The 19,211-nt window shown below is 33.1% G+C and overlaps 1 protein-coding gene across 1 annotated transcript in view; it reads left to right on the top strand.

Moving 5' to 3' along the window:
* Positions 1 to 16,412, top strand: part of LOC129219109 (G2/M phase-specific E3 ubiquitin-protein ligase-like) — a 104,977-nt gene extending 88,565 nt beyond the window's left edge. The window contains exons 7-9 of the mRNA XM_054853429.1: positions 7,473 to 7,579; positions 10,289 to 10,399; positions 16,409 to 16,412. Coding sequence (XP_054709404.1) covers positions 7,473 to 7,579; positions 10,289 to 10,399; positions 16,409 to 16,412 — 222 coding nt within the window. The remainder of the gene's footprint in view (positions 1 to 7,472; positions 7,580 to 10,288; positions 10,400 to 16,408) is intronic.
* The last annotated feature ends 2,799 nt before the right edge of the window (positions 16,413 to 19,211 follow it).

The following is a 19,211-nucleotide window of genomic DNA, read 5'->3' as shown; positions in this document are numbered from 1 at the left end:
GCATGAGGGCGCCATTTTTTTTCGAAAGAAAGGTTTTTGCTCCTCAAGTTGGCAAAACCCCTATAATTTATAGCTTCAAAATTCATTATGTACTGAATGTAATAAGGTTATAGTAAAAGAAGTGAAATCTTAATGTTCTTGTTTCAGAATAAAAGCAAAAATTGCAATCACGGCTGCAAATTCGTTATGAAGATCCTAATCTCGAAAACTGAGCTTTACAAAGTTCGCGAACGTAAACGCAGACAAATCTCTTACTCGATTTAGTAAAATTTACATTTCTGATTATCCTAAACTCGTTCAATTACATTATTTCTCCTTTTAAAAAGGTTATTTCAAGTTTTGCACTACTTTTTAAGCAACACATTTCCAAATTGGCGTCACGTTTTCAAAATGGTGTTGTGTTGAAGATCGCTCAGTTTCACAAGTCAGAACAAAAATCCTCCTTCCAAAATGAATAAAAAGCATTACAATCGTATAAATTTCTTTTGTAATACATATGAACAAAAGAAAAAAAAGGCGCCCTTACATCAAAAGGAGTCTAGACATTTTGGAAGGAATAAACAGTGGAAACCATTTTTTGTCTTTTTTGTTTAAATCATTGTGTTTTCTTTCTTTCTTTATCTTTTTTTTAGAAAAGCAAAACTGCACATGGAGGGGGAAATCCCCAGTGCTTAGTTTTAGGTCTTAGTTCCAAAATCTGCATTCATTTTTCACATGTGGTGCTCAATGTAATCCTGAATGTTGACTTTTTCGGCATTGGGACATCCTATTCTTAGTTTTAGTATAAAATTTGTGGTCTTTCGAACTAAGTAGATGAAACCAGAACTCCTCAGGAGTGGAAGATTCATTGTAAGGTAAAAAGACCGACAAATTATATTAAAAACTATATGAAGAATACACCGCCAGCTCAGTCAATTCCAGCCGAGGACTGCAGTTTCGTGCTTATTAGCACTCATCAGCCCGGCATAGGACTAACTGAGCTGGAGGTGAAAAACCTCTTAAGGAAGCCAAGTGTGCCAAACAAACTGGTAGCTAATATAGAATTAGCACTGACCAGACGAGTGACCGAAACAATGGTTCGGTTCAACTCGAATATTGCAGGCAAGGCAGGTATATTCAGTAAGTTACCGCCCTATAGCCAGGGCTAAGGCAGAAATACATGAAATACACCGCCAGCTCAGTCAATTCCAGCCGAGGACTGCAGTTTCGTGCTTATTAGCACTCATCAGCCCGGCATAGGACTAACTGAGCTGGAGGTGAAAAACTTCTTAAGGAAGCCAAGTGTGCCAAACAAACTGGTAGCTAATATAGAATTAGCACTGACCAGACGAGTGACCGAAACAATGGTTCGGTTCAACTCGAATATTGCAGGCAAGGCAGGTATATTCAGTAAGTTACCGCCCTATAGCCAGGGCTAAGGCAGAAATACATGAAATACACCGCCAGCTCAGTCAATTCCAGCCGAGGACTGCAGTTTCATGCTTATTAGCACTCATCAGCCCGGCATAGGACTAACTGAGCTGGAGGTGAAAAACCTCTTAAGGAAGTCAAGAGTGCCAAACAAACTGGTAACTAATATAGAATTAGCACTGACCAGAAGAGTGACCGAAACAATAGTTCGGTTCAACTCGAATATTGCAGGCAAGGCAGGTATATTCAGTAAGTTATTTCAGTAAGTGCACTAGTTTGAGGTTAAATTATTTAAAATGTTACAGTTTCCATTTTACGTCAGGTATGTTGATGATATTTTTGTTCTTTTGGACTCGTCTTTCCGTGACTATGATAGTCTTTTGTCGGTTTTAAACTGTATTGATCCACATATTCCATTCGCCGTTGAAATGGAATCTAAAAATCATCTCTCTTTCTTGGATGTTTCCATCACTCGTTCTGATAATAATTTTATCACTACTGTTTTCCGTAAACCCTTTGCAGTCACTCTTCCCCCACATAAATTATCTGTTCATCCCCCTCAACAAAAATTAGCGGCATTCAGAACTTTTGTTTTCCGGGCTTTAACGATTTGTTCTAGTTCCAATTTACTCGCTGCAGAACTGAATTATTTAAAAAGTGTTGCATTAGATCGGGGGTTTACAATTGACATCATTGACACCATACACAAGAAACTTATCAATTCAACTAATAAAAATTAAGCACTGTCTAAGATGAATTATTCTAATTTGGTTGTTTTACCCTTTTTTTCCAAGAATCAGTCTTCAAATTGCAAGAATTTAAAAAAAGTTTAATTTTTCAGTTGCATTTTCCCCTGTCAACAAACTTAAATTTTCGCAACTAAAACACCCGGTTCCGGAACTTGACCGATGGGGCATTTATAGCATTTCTTGTCAGTGTCAAATGACATACATAGGACAGACCCGACGTTCTCTTAAATTACGTATTTAAGAACATGAAAATTATGTCAAGAAGCAAGATTTAAAACGTTCCTCTATTGCACAACAGTTTGTCTTTCAATCATTTTTTCGATTTTTCTTCTGCCAAGGTTATTCATGGGTGTTCCTCGATTAATGATTTAGATTTTTGGGAATCCTATTACATTTGGAAAAATTCTGCTTTAATAGTTAATGATTTGTCGAGTACTCCCCTTTCCCCAGTGTTTGGAAATCTTATCTTTAAAAAACTTTTTCTGTTTGTGACGTTTTTCCGCACAATAAGTGTCGTTGTTGTTTTGTGAGTATGTGTTTCCGGTTTCCATGCCTATTTACTTTGCTGCCTTCCATTTTCTGCTCATTTATCGTCCGGTTTACATTGTGTGGACTTTTAGTTCGTTTTAGCACTGATGAAGGGGCTTGCATGTGACAGCCCCGAAACAGCTCTTTGCTGAGTTTTTAACTCTTTTATACTACTTTATTTGTACTTTATACACGTTGTTGTCATTTTTACTCATTCCATGGTACAAAGTTTTCGACTGCTTTTTTACAATTTACCAGATTATTTAGGAAATTATTTTTAAGTAGCTTATTTTCAAGTACATTCATTTCTTGGTTAAATGCTATGATTGTGTTACAAATTCTTTTGATACTGATTGCTTGCAAAACAATAATGCCAGTAAAAACTTTTTTATTGAAACAAGAAGAAAAATTTTGAAGACAGTTATTTTTGAATTGAAATTCACGTCTTTTATCGTAAATTGTGGTTTCACAGTTGGAGTCAATTTTAATTTTTACTAGACAACAAGAACTAGTCTTTTTTTTTAATGTAAGGGAGTTATGATTTTTTTTTTTTTTTTGCTGAGTTCAGGAAAGTTGGAGTAGTTGATACATAATTAATCATCGATATCTCTGTAACAAAAAGGTGTAGTACCCGGATTATCAGTAGAAAGTTTTCTTTCATAAAATAGTAAGAAAAAGGTTTGCTAGATTAAAACTAAAATCAGTACCCATTGCAATACCATTAGTTTGTTGAAAGAATGAATTGCCATTTTTGAAAAAGTTGTTGAAGATACAAAATTAAAAAAGTTGGAGAACAAATTCCTCATTAATATTGAGTAAAGCATTGACTGTTTTGAAAAGTTCAGCAACTGTGAAAAGAAGTTCATTGAGTGGAATGTTGGTAAACAGATTTTCAAAAGGAAATGTTTCTAGATGAAAGATGTCGAGTATATTAAGTTATTTAATCACTTAGTTGCTTTTAGCGATTATCAAAAGCCATTTCTCTTGGCAGAGTTTTAAGTTGGTATAAAATTTTCTTAAGGTACAATCCAAGTTTAACACTGAGATTTTTCCCATTTGTGTTGGTGGCAGAACATATAAAACAAAAAGAAACAGGTGTTTTGTGGAATTTCAGAATAACATAAAGGTAAGGTAAATAGATAGAATTAGATCGGGGCGAGCTCATGAGTTCATAAGCAGCTATGATGGAAGTTTCATTTAGTTGTGAAATTATGTAAGTAGTCGTTTTTCCAATTCTGATTTCATAATATTAGCATGAAGTTTTTTACAGCGAATAGAAAAATTGGAGTTGGCTTTGTCAACACCAGTGAAAATATATGCTTCTTTAAGTTCCTTTAGGGAATTAAAATCATCTGCTAAAAATTAAGAAAAAAGAAGAGTCCCCCCCCTCTCTCTCTATTGATAATTTCAAAGTTTCAATTTCAAACTAAGCAGAAAGTGTTTTTTTTTTCTAGAAAAGCAGCAAGAGGAATATTGTAACAATGGGAGAGTTTCCTAATAAAATCATTAAGTTCACTAGAAAGTTTATTATAGGCCTTCAAAAAAAATTAACCTTGAAGTTAGGACGTAGTTTGGTACAGAAATGTTTTTTAGGTTACTGTTTTGCAAAAAATTCAGGTCACCAGTTAAAACATGACCAAAAGTAGATTTGAAAAACGTAGTGTCAGAAAAATTAGTTCAATTACCATTGAAGTCTAAGTATTTTTCTTAATTTTTTGCTGCATCATGATAGTTAAGAATTTGTTTGGGAAAAGGGGGATTGAATTTGTGAAACTAAAAACAATTTTAAGATCTCAAACTGGAAAAAAATCCAAGAGATTATTGAGTATTTTAGATAGATGTAGATTGTCAAAAGATTTTCGTAAGAAGCTGAAGTCAAAAAGTGAAATATAGGAATGAGGTGTTCTCGCCGAGATCAAACATTTTTTGTTTGAATCAGACTATTTACTCAAAAGTTATGGGGGGGGGGGGGGGGGCAGACCGACAGACATTTTCTCCCATCTCAATACCCTACTTTCCAATTTTTAATTTTTCGATATTTATTTATTTATTTATTTATTTTTGACTTTTTTTTTGTTTTTGGCCATATTTTCAAGATGCATTAAGCCTTCTTTCATGCTTGTTTCTTCTTTCTCTGAGTTTTACTAGGAAAGTAGGGTAAAAAGTAACGCAGGGACAGGGCTTGTTTTTTGTGAAAAAAAAAGCATGAAATATAATGAATGTAATTAAGAGAGCTTCAATTAGTAGTTGGTATTATGGTGTTTTTGCATCTTTTTTCTCCTTTTTTATTATTTAATCACATCACACATGTTTCTGTGTTTGAAATATACATAGTTGCTCTGAATTGATGCAAAATTAAAATTTTTGATGCTGCTAGCTGCTCCAAATTTCCAATTTTACTGATCCAGGCTGCTCCAAATTTTCAATTTTACTGTTCCAGGCTGCTCCAAATTCACCATTTTTCTGCTCCAAACTCACCATTTTCCTGCTCCCAAGATTCCTACAAAAGCGAGTTTCAGTCGGCACTAGTGATGTTCCGGATATCCGAGGGAATGTAAAGATCTGTATCCGTATCCGCTACTTTTTTGACGGATCTTTTCTATTCTAAAAATTCTTAAATATTTGAATAAAAGACTCTTAAATTCCGTTTAAATTAGGTTTCATTCCCTTTTTAAAGTATAAGGTATCATTTCAGAAGCCAATTTGTACCACCCGTTGCAAAAAGAAACGAGTACTAAGTTTTAAAGGTGTATCTGTGTGTCTATTTGTGGCATTGTAGCTCCTAAACAGATGAACCGATTTTGACAGTTCTTTTTTCATTCAAAAGGTGACTCAATCGAAAGTGTTCTTAGCTTGGCCTCGTTTTCACAGAACTTTACTTACCGGAGATATCAATAAAAACCGACCTAACGTTTTTCAGAATTATGGTAGTAAAAACTTACCCGTACGTTAAAAATATTGGCCTCAAATTGAAAGAACTGAGTTTTTCTGTGTTTGATATTTGTTTGGAACTTCCAAGTTATATACAGTAAAAGCTGTAATCTTGTTAAGGAAATTTTAAATTCTATTCAATTCTTTATACGCGTGATCAGTAGCTATTTCATAGTCGGATACGGATAAAAAGTTCAATGATTTGAAATTTCTATACGCTGTTAGTTCATATTTGTTAACAATGTGTGTTCTGACCCGCAAAATCCATCTCAATATCAGGTCGGCCCTCTGAGACATGTTTTTTTATTATTATTTTTTTATTTTTAGTTTAATATTAATTTCTGTTATTGATTTGGGGTTTCTGTTATTCTTCATTTTGGTTTTTCTCGGCATTCTTCAAAAAAAGTGAGACTAAATTCTCTATTAACTGTTTGGAAAGGTGTTCCCGGCTCTGTTATTCTGTCGGTTGGAGTAAGTTGGGTGGAATGAGTCGACGCTGCATTTATGCTGAAATAAAATACGAAAAATTATTTCTATCCTGTCCAGCAGCTGCTTTGCACTCTTGCTCCTGTATCCTACATCTACCGAGTGAGCTAGAAATAATTTTTCACATTCTATTTAAGCATTAATGCAGCGTTGACCCGTTCCTTCCAACTCTCCCTCAATTTTAATGGAGGTTTCTTTAAAGAGTAAATCATAGTCTTGATTATATTTTCACTGTAGATGACATTTTTTGAAGAAACAGTGTTATTATTCTGACTGGAATACCTTCCGTAACAAATTAAACACTTGGATTGTTGAATTGGGTAAAACAAATTGAGATCCGTATCCGTGGATCTTGACACTAATGATCCAGATCCGTATCCACAGATCTACTTTTTTGACGATCCGGCACATCACTAGTCGGCACATCCCTGTTACTTATATATTTGCCTATTTTTGTGTTTAATGGTTAAACTCTTTCTATGATGAAAAATTTCTTGCTGCGCCACTGCCGTGAAGTGGCACAAACTTGAAAAAGCCATATAAAGGCCCATTTTTTTTAATATGCTGGGAGAGTGTGAACCTCGTTGTAGGATGATGTGGTTTCAATTACAACCAAACCTCTTGAGCACTGGTGTGACTTGTGGAAAAAACAATAACTTCAAAGTTATGATTCAAGGTGGTCCCCCCCCCCTTTTTTTTACAGTACAATCACACTATCTTGAATCTCTCGGAAAGAGGAAAAAAAATCAAGATTTTGACTTTTCAAGTCAAAAAGGTTTTTGAAAAAAATTACCCTAGTGACTCTCACGATTGCACTCACATCGATATATATATATATATATATATATATATATATATGTATGTATTTGTACTGTACAAAACAATTAACAAGTTATTTTGAAATAAGTAGCTGTTTTGACTATCTTCTTTTGTCTGCAGACTTCGAAGTTCTAATTATATCTTCATCCACATTTGATTTCAGCTTTTCATTAGCTATTTATCATAAATGCATAATGATGAGTAACACATTTTTGCTTGAGCTACGAAAAATTCACCCTCTGTCCTCAAAGTGATCATGTGTTCCAAAAAAAGTGCACATGGCCTAACCTTTGGAGGAAATCACCGAGATTAAAAAGATTTTTGGGTTCTGAAACTAAGCACACAGGTAGGAAATGCCTCCCCCCCCCCTCTTAATTTTGATTGAATATATTTTTTTCTTTTGAGGTAAGTATGATTTTAATTCATTTCTGATGCTCTGAAAGAATGCATCTTTAGTTTGTAATGGATAAGAGTTGAAGTTTTAAGTTAATGCACTGATGTACTGTTGTTTAAATTAAATAGTTATTTATTGTGTCTTTTATTTATCAGCAATATGCATTTAATGCTGGAATGTACTTCATCAAGTGTCCTTTGTGCAATAATACAACTGAATTCATTAATGAAATGAAAATACATGGGATACATATTCCTGAAAAGTAAGTTTATACTTATGTATAGTAGGGTGGGTCGATTTTAACTTTTTTGAAATTGAAAACGCCTGTGGTGGGAAAAGTTGTGTATTGGCATCAAATGCTCGCATAAAAAATTTTTTGGTAATCAAAATATATTTAGATCCCCCGCCAGCCCCTTTGAGTTTGGCCAAATATGCAAAAATTGACATTTTTTAATTTATTTTAAAAAAATCTTATGTATAATATTTTTAACCGCTTGTGGTAGGAAAAGTTGTGTATTGACATCTAATGCCCATATAAATTTTTTTTGGTAATCAAAATATATTTAGATCCCTCACCAGTCCCTTGAAATTTCACCAAATATGGAAAAATTGACATTTATTTGTTATTTTTTAATTTTCTCATGTTTGATTTTTCTTAATCACCCGTAGTGAAAATGATTGCCTTGTAAGATTCTTCACTCATAAATAATAATAGTAATAATATTCTTGCTCTGCTCAACCGGTGAAATTTGGAATATTTTCATAATTTTTAAAATCTTGACGTTATAAAGCAAAAATTTTATCCAACACTTGTTTTTTTAAAATTTAAGCATTTTTTATACTTTATTTTTCTATAATAACACTATAGAATTCTTTAGTATTAACACATAGGTATAAAAGATTAAAGTACCAGAAGTCCGTCATCACAGTTTTACAGCTACTCTTCGCTCATTTTCTCGAAGTATTTTGGGGAAATGACTAAGAATTCACCTCAGAGTTTTTTGTAATAAAGAAGTTTTACACCTTCTACATTGCTTTGTTGTTCTCAAATTTTGGCATTAATTTTTGGGAAGCCAATGTTGTACGTATAAAGCCATCATGGCGTGTTGCTCCACAAACACATAAAGATGCTTCTGTAACCAACCAAACAGCTCTTTCTACCGCTTGTGTATGACATGGTAAATTCCACAACTCATTTTCAATAACGTCACCCGTTTCAGCTACTTTCTCAAGTTCCGCATTGGGTATATGTTTGGTGAGTGGAGGGTCTGTAAGGACACAATTTTGCCAATTTATCAATTCTGTATAGTCTTTTGCTTGAAAATTTAGAGGTGGAATGACAAAATCACGAACAGTTTCATTAGTAAGAGTTCGGGCCTTCAGGATTGTTCTGTAGCCTAATTTCCTTACTGAGGATCGCATGCCGTTGATCATGACTATCAGCAGGTTTTCTGGATGACCAAAAAAACCATTTCTTTATATAACAGGGTCAACTACTGATTTCAGATCATCGCTAAAATATCTTGAGTAGTGGATAACTTTCCAAAGATGCTGTGCACCGGCTGTGCATGAAGGCTCAGTTTTAATTAAAAACCAAACTTTTGCATACACTTTTATAATGTATTCTACAATAGTCCCTATTTCCAGTGATGACTCTTTTGTACCAAGATACAAACGAAGTATTCTGTTTGCTGTTGTAAGCCACCTAGCATGAGATAGCTTTCCTGGTGATTTGGTGGACAGTGATGTTGAACAATTTCCTGAACATATTGCTTGAAATATTTGATACAAGTATTTTTGGTCAGTGCCAAGTCCGTCTGTATCAACTGTTGACAAATCAAAAGCGATTTTTTTAAAGTTGACAATTGGTAGCTGCTTACATGTGCCAAGAAGCTTCCCTATAGGACCATATGTAAAAGGACCTGTAGTTCTTCCATCAAGATGCTGTAACAGATAGCGTAAAGGTAGCTCATTGGCGTGCAATTGACATATGAGCCACTGCAACGGCCTTTTTAAATGCGGCACAAACAGTCTTATTACACCACCTTTCGCACCAGTATTGACTGCTGTTCCATCTGATCCTACTGCAATTAAATCCACAGTAGATACTTGGGTTGTTTTTAAATAGTCTAATATGCTTGATAACACTTCATTCGCTGTACCAATTCTTCTGCTCTGAGTTTTTCGTTGCGATTTCTATTTGGTACATATATGCTTGGCTAAGTGCCAAGAACAGGCCAATTTGTCAGACTGGGAGAGGGAGTGATTTAAATAGTTTCATTATATCACAGAAAAGAAGAAAAATAAACATTTGGAGGAATCACACCATCTGTCTCTCTGACAGTTAAAACTAAGCAGAAAGAGTAAAGAAAAAGGGCAAAACGCGCAATTTTCAGATTCCTGGCAGGGGTAGTATATGTAATATAATATGATAATTATTTTGTTCACAAACAATGGGTCTAACTATTTACTATTTACACCACAGGTGAGTTTAAAAAAATACATAAGAAATGAAAAAAAAGTTTTAAAAAAAGTCAATTTTTACATATTTAGCGAAACTTCAGGAACCTGGCAGAAGGTATAAATATATTTTAATTACCAAAACATTTTTTTAATGAACATTAGGTGTCAATACACAACTTTTCCCACCACAGGCGATTAAAAATATTATACATAAGATTTTTTAAAAAATTTTTTAAAAAAGGTCAATTTTTACATATTTGGCCAAACTTTAAGGGGCTGGCGGGGGATCTAAATATATTTTTATTTTCCAAAAAAATTTTATGCAAGCATTTCATGCCAATACGCAACTTTTCCCACCACAGGCGTTTTCGATTTCAAAAAAGGTCCAAATCGACCCACCCTAATGTATAGGTTTATCATAACAATACATAATTAAACATATCATATAGGTTTTGCCAAAATTATTGCTTAAATTTTTAATTTGGCTTTAATTTTTTCACTATTTCAGAGATGCTTCATGGGAACAAGAGGAAAATGCTTTTCAAGACCTTCTTGTACGACCAGAATGTGGTGCTGTAGTGTGCAAGTGTGCTAAAGGAAGAAACCATTGTAGTGAAAGGTAAATAAATAATCTGGTAAAAGGTAGCTTGTCCGCTTTGGGTATAAAAACTGAAAAACTTCTGGACAAAATGTTTTAAATTAAAAACACTCATCTTAACAATAATAAATTAACGTGTTAATCATTTTCATTTGAAGAACATTTTATCATCAAAAAAGTAAAATTTGAAAAGGCTTTTTTGTGGTAACAAATGTAACACAAAATTAATTTTTGGTATTGCGCTCTTGTTTTCACTATTTTTTTTTAATTTAATATATGCAGGGTTCGTACACTTCTGGGAAAACCTAGAATTGTCAGGGAATATCATATAGTTAAAAATGTCAGGGAATTTGCTGATTTTGCCCCAAAAAATTTTTTCCCTAATTTTTCACCAGTAACTTTGTAACCTGATATCTAATCTTCGTTTTTATCGATGTTTCATGAAAAAGATTGTAAAATTTTTAAGGCAAAATGACGCTGGTTATAAAAAAGTGGCGACCTTAGAAAGCTTCCGCAGTTGCCATTTTTGACCCTCAATACTTCCCAAGGAAAAATATTCCTCGAGTGAACAGAAATTATGCACAAACTCAACAAGGGAAAAGACAATTTACTGCTTCGGAAGCACAAGCCTGAGGATGGGAGGGTTGATCGTGGAAAATCATTTTTTTGATCAGAAAGTCTTTTTATCTACCCATGAAATGTAGTTACCATTTTTGGTCATTCACAAGATGGAAGTAGACACGATGCTTAAACGCCTAAGTTTCAAAAACCAAAGCAGAATTGGATCTATTCTTAAACTGCCAACGAATGAAAATGATGCAAAATGTGCTGCTAATTTTTTTTTTTTTAAACACGCTTTTATTAGCTTCTCTTGTATGTTTGTGAGTAACTCTCCTTTAGACTAAGAGCTAGTGGCTTATTACTGTTAGTTCATTCCACCACTTTATGAGCGTTGGTGGCTGAGCGGTCTAAGGCACGGGTCTTCGCTGACGTCCACCTCCGGGAATCATTGGGTGTGCGTTCTAATCCCGTCTACACCGAAATTAAATTTATAATCTTGCAACTCAATTTCGTCCACTTTTTGTGATCGGATTCTTTTAAAATTTGGAATGCAACCTCAGACCTGATGACAATGCAATGTTCTATAATCAAATTAATTTATTAACGATAAGTTATTAGTTTATTCTAATTAACATGCTTTTATTAGCTTAACTTGTATGTTTGTGGGTCCAACTTTCCTTTGGACAAATAGCCAGTGGCTTATTAGAATTACTTACAACATACAAATTAGAGCTGCAGAGTGTAACAATGTTTGCACATGAATTTACCAGAAAGTGTTCAAAATGTCTGATGCAAATAAAATAATAGTTTAAAAAACTAAAAAAACACTCTTTTGTAGTAAAATGAACTAAAAAGTAAAAAATAAAATAATAGTTTAAAAAAAACTAAAAAAAACACGTTTTAGTAGCAAAATGAACTAAAAAGTTAAAAATAATCTTTGGATGACAAGTATATAAAGTAATTGACCAAACACTTAATTTTACTGTAATAGAAAAAAAGCGTGGGGGCTTCTTGTCAGTTGTCTTAAATTTCTTCCACTTGTTATCCATGCAAAAATATAAAACGGCAGCCCCCCATGCTTTTTTTTTGTTGCAGTAAAATTATATGTTTGGTCAATTACTTTATATACTTGTCATCCGTAGATTATTTTTAACTTTTTAGTTCATTTTGCTACTAAAGCGTGTTTTTTTAGTTTTTTAAACTATTATTTTATTTTGATTATTTAAAATAATTTTCTTAAGAAGTGAAAAATTTTGTTCTTAAAACTTAATCTTTTCCTCATTGCCTTGGACGCAAATTTTCTAAAAACTTTTCAACTGAATCGTAGTTTCATTAGGATTTACTGTATTTTTCATGCTACAAATTCAAAAAGTTATTTCTTAATTTTTGGCGCAGCCGACATATTTGGTCATTCCCAAGATGGAAGTACAGAAGACTTCTTAAGCTCCTCAATTTCCGAAAACGGCATTGGATGCTTATTGAAATAAAAAACTATTAAAAACAATGCAAAATGTTCCCCCTTTTTTTGGATAATTTGTAATTATTTTCTGGAAAAATGCAAAATTTTATCTCCAGAACATTTTTTTATTCTCATTGATTTATGCGCTTATGTACTAAACACTGACTATTTTGTCCTAATTGTAGATTTTTAAAGATTATTAAGTATTGATAACTATACATTTATGCTACATGTTTGCAAGTAGGCATAAATTTCCAAAAAAGAATCGGATGTTTATCTTAATTTAATTAATCTGTTGAAGTATTGTAAACCAAAAGCGTATGCTAAAAGATTGCTGCACGGTTACTGCAAAATGCTAACATTACGCATTACACGTGACATTAAAAAAACGCTAAAATAAGTTGAAAGTACTTTATTTTCAACAAGTAAACTAATAAAAATAATTTTGAACAAAACGTTTAAAAAAAAGAGGGAGACAAAAAAAGGATAATAATTCCAATTTTTTTTTTTTTTTTTTTCAAATCTAAGAGTAAAAGATTTAGTTCTTCTGCATTGTGCTACTTGAAGCAATTTTAATTTTTTTGATTTTTTTTTTTATTTTAACTTAATTTTGAATGAAGCGAGTAACCTGGAGGTTTCTAAAAAACGACCCTGAAAAGTCGGGGAAATTTTTTTTAACCACAAGTGTATGAACCCTGTATGTATGTTCACACTTTTGGTTTAGTAACTGAAGCAAATTTAACCAAAGCTTCCTGAAATATCCTAGTTTTTGTTTTTTAAATTCCACCAGATATTTTTGTTCATTAAAAAATACAATGATATGAGCATTTACAATTTTTACAAAGTATATTAAGGTGACGGCACCAGTAACAGACAAGGGTCCAGTAACATACAGTCATAAGTTTGAATTTAAATAATAAGAATTTTAGGCGGGTTAAACTAATGTTGCTTTGGCCAATGAATACAGTGCAACCATCTAGTGCTTTCAGAGTGAATTTCATGAGTCAGTTGGTATTTACGAGGCAGTAGTGAAAGGTTATGTAGAGCTACTACAAGATTTGCTGGTGTTTCATGCTTAAGCTAGCTGTTAAGGTTAAGAAGGGGAGTTTTAGCAACCATCATTTTCCATTGTGAAATGTTGATATGGGTGCATGCTGGAGGTATTTTTAATGTTTGAACTATGCTCTTTTTGGTTTTCCTGTCATTTTCCATGCACAATCGCTCCTACTGTGAGTTTTATCCATGTCTGTTACTCATCCCCAGAAAACTCTTTTTTCTAGTAATAGACACCCATGTCTGTTATTAGTCCTTGAAGCTTTTTGATTCTTTCCCTATTTTTTTTTTTTTTTTTGCTCCAGAAGAGGTTATTCATTGATTTGATTATGCCTACAGGTTTAATATTGAAAATCGAACAACGTGACCAGTCTCAGATAGGGTGTCTGTTACTGGTTTAAAAGAATGTTTGTTACTCATGCCATATTTTTTTGGAACCTCAGAATAGGGAATAAACCTTTTTTTTTTCCATTCTGGATGCCCCCACCCTGCCAGTAAATTCTGTTAGGGTAAAGAACAGATGCAAACAGCCTTACTGGATGTAATTTGTAATGGTATAAGTGTTGCCTCTTCAGCAAGGAAAGATAGTCCCATGAGTTACACTTTTGAACAAAGTGAAAGGTGTTTATCCTAGCATAAGAAGGATGGGTCCAGACCTAGTGCTTTCAAAGGAGGAGGAGAAAATACTGGTACTCTGGATAGCCTCATCATCTAAAACAGGGTTTCTGATATTAAAAGAAGAATTTTTAAACAGTGTGCAGCTGCTCTTAAAAAAATTTGGGAGAAATAATTCTTTTACTAATGGGACACCTGGGGAAATCTTGGTATGATGGTTTTCTTAAACAGAACTCTTCAGTTGCTCATAGACTCAGAAAAAACCTCACATTGTCCCGTTCAAAAGTAACCACAGAAAGCCTAGGCAACAATAACCTGGACATTTTAGAAAATCCAAATAGATTTTTAATTGTGACGAAACTGCATTTTTTCTCAACCTGAAGGGATCCCGAGTGCTTGTAATTAAAAGTGACAAAAATATATACCAAGTTGTAAGCAATGATGAAAAAGAATGTGTCACAGTTTTATTCACTGTAAACGCTGCTGGGCATCTTCTACTACAAACAGTGATCCATAAATACGTAAGAATCCCAGATAGCATTTAGTTCAGTATGCCCCATGGTTGGGGGTTAGGATTCAGGGTGGATGATAGAGACATACCGAGTTGCACTTTGGCCGAGAACCGAGTTTCAATTATGGTTTAAGAAGAACCACTAACACATACGTGATGAATTTTGAACTCGTTGGAATAGTAGTATAGACCTCCATGTCCAAATAATAGTTTTTTAAACAAAATTTCAGCTGAAATTTAATCATGCATTATTTAAAAAATTTTGTTTGTCAATAATTTCACAAATAAGTTACTTTTTAAATTAAGAATTAACAAATAAATAAAAGGTAGGATTAATCAAGCTATATCAATCTATATACTTCTAGTCTGCCAAAGATAAATAATTTTTAATGGAGCAAGAGAAGCAACATTAAAAGCAAAAATGTGCAGGAGCACTGCAGAAACATGTTTCTGCATTACAAGGAATGCTTTTTTCAATGCACAAAATGTGAGCTTATATATTTAAATAATTCGACAAAAGTGGGATTTTTTTACATTCATTAGCTTACATTTTATGCACTGAAAAAGCACACCAAACACGTGTCTGCAGTGTTCCCTTATTTGTTTAGAAAAGGTATTTTTATGCTTCTTATAAATAATTTTGTTTGTGACAAGAATCCATTTAATAATATAAAAATTTCATATTTTCTATACTTACCTTTTTTGCCCCATTTTAAATAAATAACTTTCATTAACTTTGGAGCATTAAAATAAAAGATTTACTCCATTGAAGCATAGCAAACTGCATTATTCTCAAAATTTAAATTTGACTTGTAAATTCAAATTGTAAGTGATTGCAGTATATTATATGCTTTCACTTTTTTATTAATTGTAAAATTTGCTTTGAACAATATTCAATTTTTTACAACTACTCCATATTGGGCGAGTACCTGATCAAAATTTGGCCGAGTACCAAGTACTCGGTGCGTCTCTAGTGGATGACAAGCAAGAAGCTTTTTGAATTTCTGGCCAATATATTTCAGCCATGGCTTAAAACTCAAAGGCTGAATTCAGAACCAATAATTCTATTTGTAGATGATCATGTAACCTTTAGGAGCTCACTTCACGAAAGTATTATTGCAATGACGGAAATTTAACATGCTTTCTATTTGAGACGAAGTCTGAAGTTCAAGTGTTTTTTATTCAGGGTTAAAGTCATCAAAGATCACTAAAAGAGAACAAATTATAATAGTGCGTCTTTGTATTGGTCATGCCAGATTCCCTTATTTAAGTTTGTTTTAGACATATCTTGTGCCAAAAAAAGTCTTTTTTAATTTTATTACCCTTTTGGCATTGTTTCCATGAGAAAAAGAATAAATAGATGCAAATTAAATGCTGAACTTAATGTAAGAATAAAAACTGGCAGATATATGAGTCAAACTTTGAACTTATTTCATCCACGACTGTCCCTTTATGAGTTTTTTCAGAGTTGGCTGAATCTCGGTAATGAATAATCACTTTCTTTGTTCTTTGTAGAGTTTGTTTTGAATTAATTTTCCAGCTATTAATTTAGTTTGTAGAAATTTCTGTGGTAAATAAAATGTTTTCATTCTTGTTATGAGCTATTGAGCAATATTACTATAAAAAATTATCCTGAAATTTATTGAGTGTACAATTCCTTTTTTGTTTGTTTGTTGCTTATTACTTATAGCACAAGGGGTTCGCCAACTTCTTTCGCACTTTGAAAGAGGTTCGTAAGAGAAAAAAGGCTGGGAATCCATGTTTTTCAATAAAATATGCTGATTAAAAGTATTAAGTATAGTTTAAATATAATGTTTTTGTATCTTTAAAGATGATGTGATTTAAATATTGAAAATTGAATGAAACAGTCATACTTGCCTCACAAAAATCTGTTGTACTACAAAAACATACAGCGTGTCTCTGTTTAACCTGCAAGGCCTCTATTTTTACAACTGTGAGTCTTTGATAAATATTTCCAAGTGCAAAATGGTCAAAATATGATGCAGAATAAAGATATAAAACGTTTAAAGTAAAACAAAAAAAATTGAAAAAATGTGAAACCTAGGTCCCCTACGTTGCATTCCGGGAAATCACAACCGTGAACAAACACAGCTTAAACAGAAAACATTTAGCATTAGTCCGTCCAATATTAACAGCGATATGAAGCATAGCATTTTGTGACTTTTACCACTTCACACTCATGCTCGTTTACATTTTTGAGGGGAAACATAGCAGCTAACAAGAGTACGAAATTACATGTGTACATTTAGTGTTTTGCATGAGATTTTGAAGTATGTTTTTACAAACCATAGCATTCCAATCAAATCTTCTACACAATCCCTACTCTTCCAACCTGAATTTTGAGATCAAATACATCCAAGAGTATTTACTCCTCTCTATCTTATTTTGACCATTTTTACGAATGGAAGTTAGTAGCTAGGTCTAACAATTACGAAAATAGAGGTCTTGCAGTTTAAAAGGGGAGCATTTTGTTTTCATTTATCTTTACTGAAACTTATTCTGACAATTTTTTTCACTAGTGAGGAATTAAATTCATGAAAATTCAGTTATTGTAAAATTAAATTCTTCTCTGTCATTGAAGCACTTTCTTTCACAAAGTATTTAATAATTTTCAAAGTATTTAACCATTTAATAAGTTTTCTTCAGAAAGATTTATTAAATTAAGCTCAGGTATATAAGCTTTTGAACTCACCAAGAAAAGCCAGATTGGAATTAGCATTTATTAAAGGCTACTGTAAAAAATGGTATAAATAAGCTATGCTTCTGGGTTTCATTTTAAAAAAATAGACAATTAATGAAAATGATTCCCGAGTGCATTGCTGGGATCAATGCTCTTTCAGAGTTGGCACAAAAACTTTGCTCTTTCCCAGTTTCATTCTGATTTTTCTATTAAATTACATTGAAAAAACACAAAAATAGTGTGAACTTGCTGCCCTCTAGAACTATCCAGAGCAAGGGCACTGGCTTGCTCCCCGTAGATCCAGCAATGAATAATTGTTAATAAGTTTATTATTGAATTTTATGCATTCTGTATTATCTTTGTTATGTTATCAGTATAGTTATTTAAATTGTGGTCAATCCGAATGGCATTGCACACTAGTACATTTTTTCTAATTGAATCAAAATTTATAGGAATGATGAATGGAAATTATTGTCTTGTTCAGTTTGCGGCTCTCATGCTCGACATATCAAGTGTGAAAAATTAAGTCTAAATCAGCTGTCTTGGAAATGCATGGACTGTTCGGTCCTGGAGACAAAAAGTATGCATCAAGTTTAATTGTTTTTTTTTTTTTTTTCATTGATTTAATGAGAGATGCTTTTATTGATGTATTATATGCATCATGTTATTATTTGTATTGATGTCATTACTGCAAGGTTTTTGAATGACATTTTTATGGTGTTCAGAATACATTATTTCTCTGTGGGTCCTTATTAAACTGCTGCTGGTGTTTTTATAGGTTAGGGAGCAATATGGAAATTGCTATATTTTGGTCTTTCAGTAATATAAAGGTGCCAGGTGGACATGAAAATAGTAACTTGCCATTTTGTCACTAAATAAACTGCTCAACCAGCCTAAAAGTCCTGCAGCCCATGTACAGGGTGATTTTTAAAAAATTTTGGCAAAAAGACATAGCACATCAGTCATACCATAAGAATAAAAAATCGCATGGGGAACAGAGTCGCAAAGGCGATGCCAGAAACTGATGGATGCAAAACAGGTCAAATTAATTACACAAAGGCAATTTTATGCAACATTTTAGTTTTTGAGATAGGTTTAGAGCAGCTGTCAAAAGTTATGGCCCATAGTAACACGTAGTAACACATGTGTCACAATAAAGGTAAAACAATCGATGAAAAATTTTCAAACTGGTTCGTTTTTGTGCCAGTGAGTGCTTTGTTATTGTGACGCAAGGCCACAAATTTCAACAACCGATTTAAACCTTTCTTAAAAACTAGGGATGCACTGGATATCCGGTTGGTATCCAGCTGACTTTTTTACTATCCGGTATCCAGTGATATCCGATCCGACCGTTCTTCTCCAGACAGGATATCCAGTGCTGTTGGGGTGGTTATCTGGTGTTGATGTGGGGGTTATCCGGTGTATATGAGGGGGGGGGTATAATTAAAAATTTTAATTTTTGTTAAACCTTAGAATGATGTAATAACTTTTCATGTTTCCTTCATTAATTTCTGTTTCTAAAGCAAAATTAGTTTATACCATCAACTTTGTACTGGACACGGAAGCTTTCCGCATATTTTGATTTTTTCAGGTTTAAAAGTAAGATTTTTTTCTGCTTAAAAAAAATTTAATTAAAATATTGTATAGAAAAAGAGCTACAAATCTTCATGAATCACGTGTGGCCAAAAAAGATTAAAAAGAACTTGTACTTGCTTCTTACGATAAATAGTGTGAGCTGTTTTATACACACGTTACAACTCGTTATAAAAAGAGCAGTAGTCGGCATTCTTGATCGGATTAAAACCTCTTGTTTTGAGGTATTCAAATACTCCTCCAAGTTCGGTTAACCTCAGAACGATTGTTAGTAGAGCTAAACGAGTGTATACACAGATAACAAACAGATTGGCACTAAACAAGGCAGAAAAACTTATGT

Source organism: Uloborus diversus, chromosome 3 (genome assembly GCF_026930045.1).
Source record: "Uloborus diversus isolate 005 chromosome 3, Udiv.v.3.1, whole genome shotgun sequence".
In the NCBI taxonomy this organism is placed as follows: Eukaryota; Metazoa; Arthropoda; class Arachnida; order Araneae; family Uloboridae; genus Uloborus; species Uloborus diversus.
The sequence above is the reverse complement of the archived record's forward strand: the minus strand, read 5'-3'. Positions and strand labels throughout refer to the sequence as shown.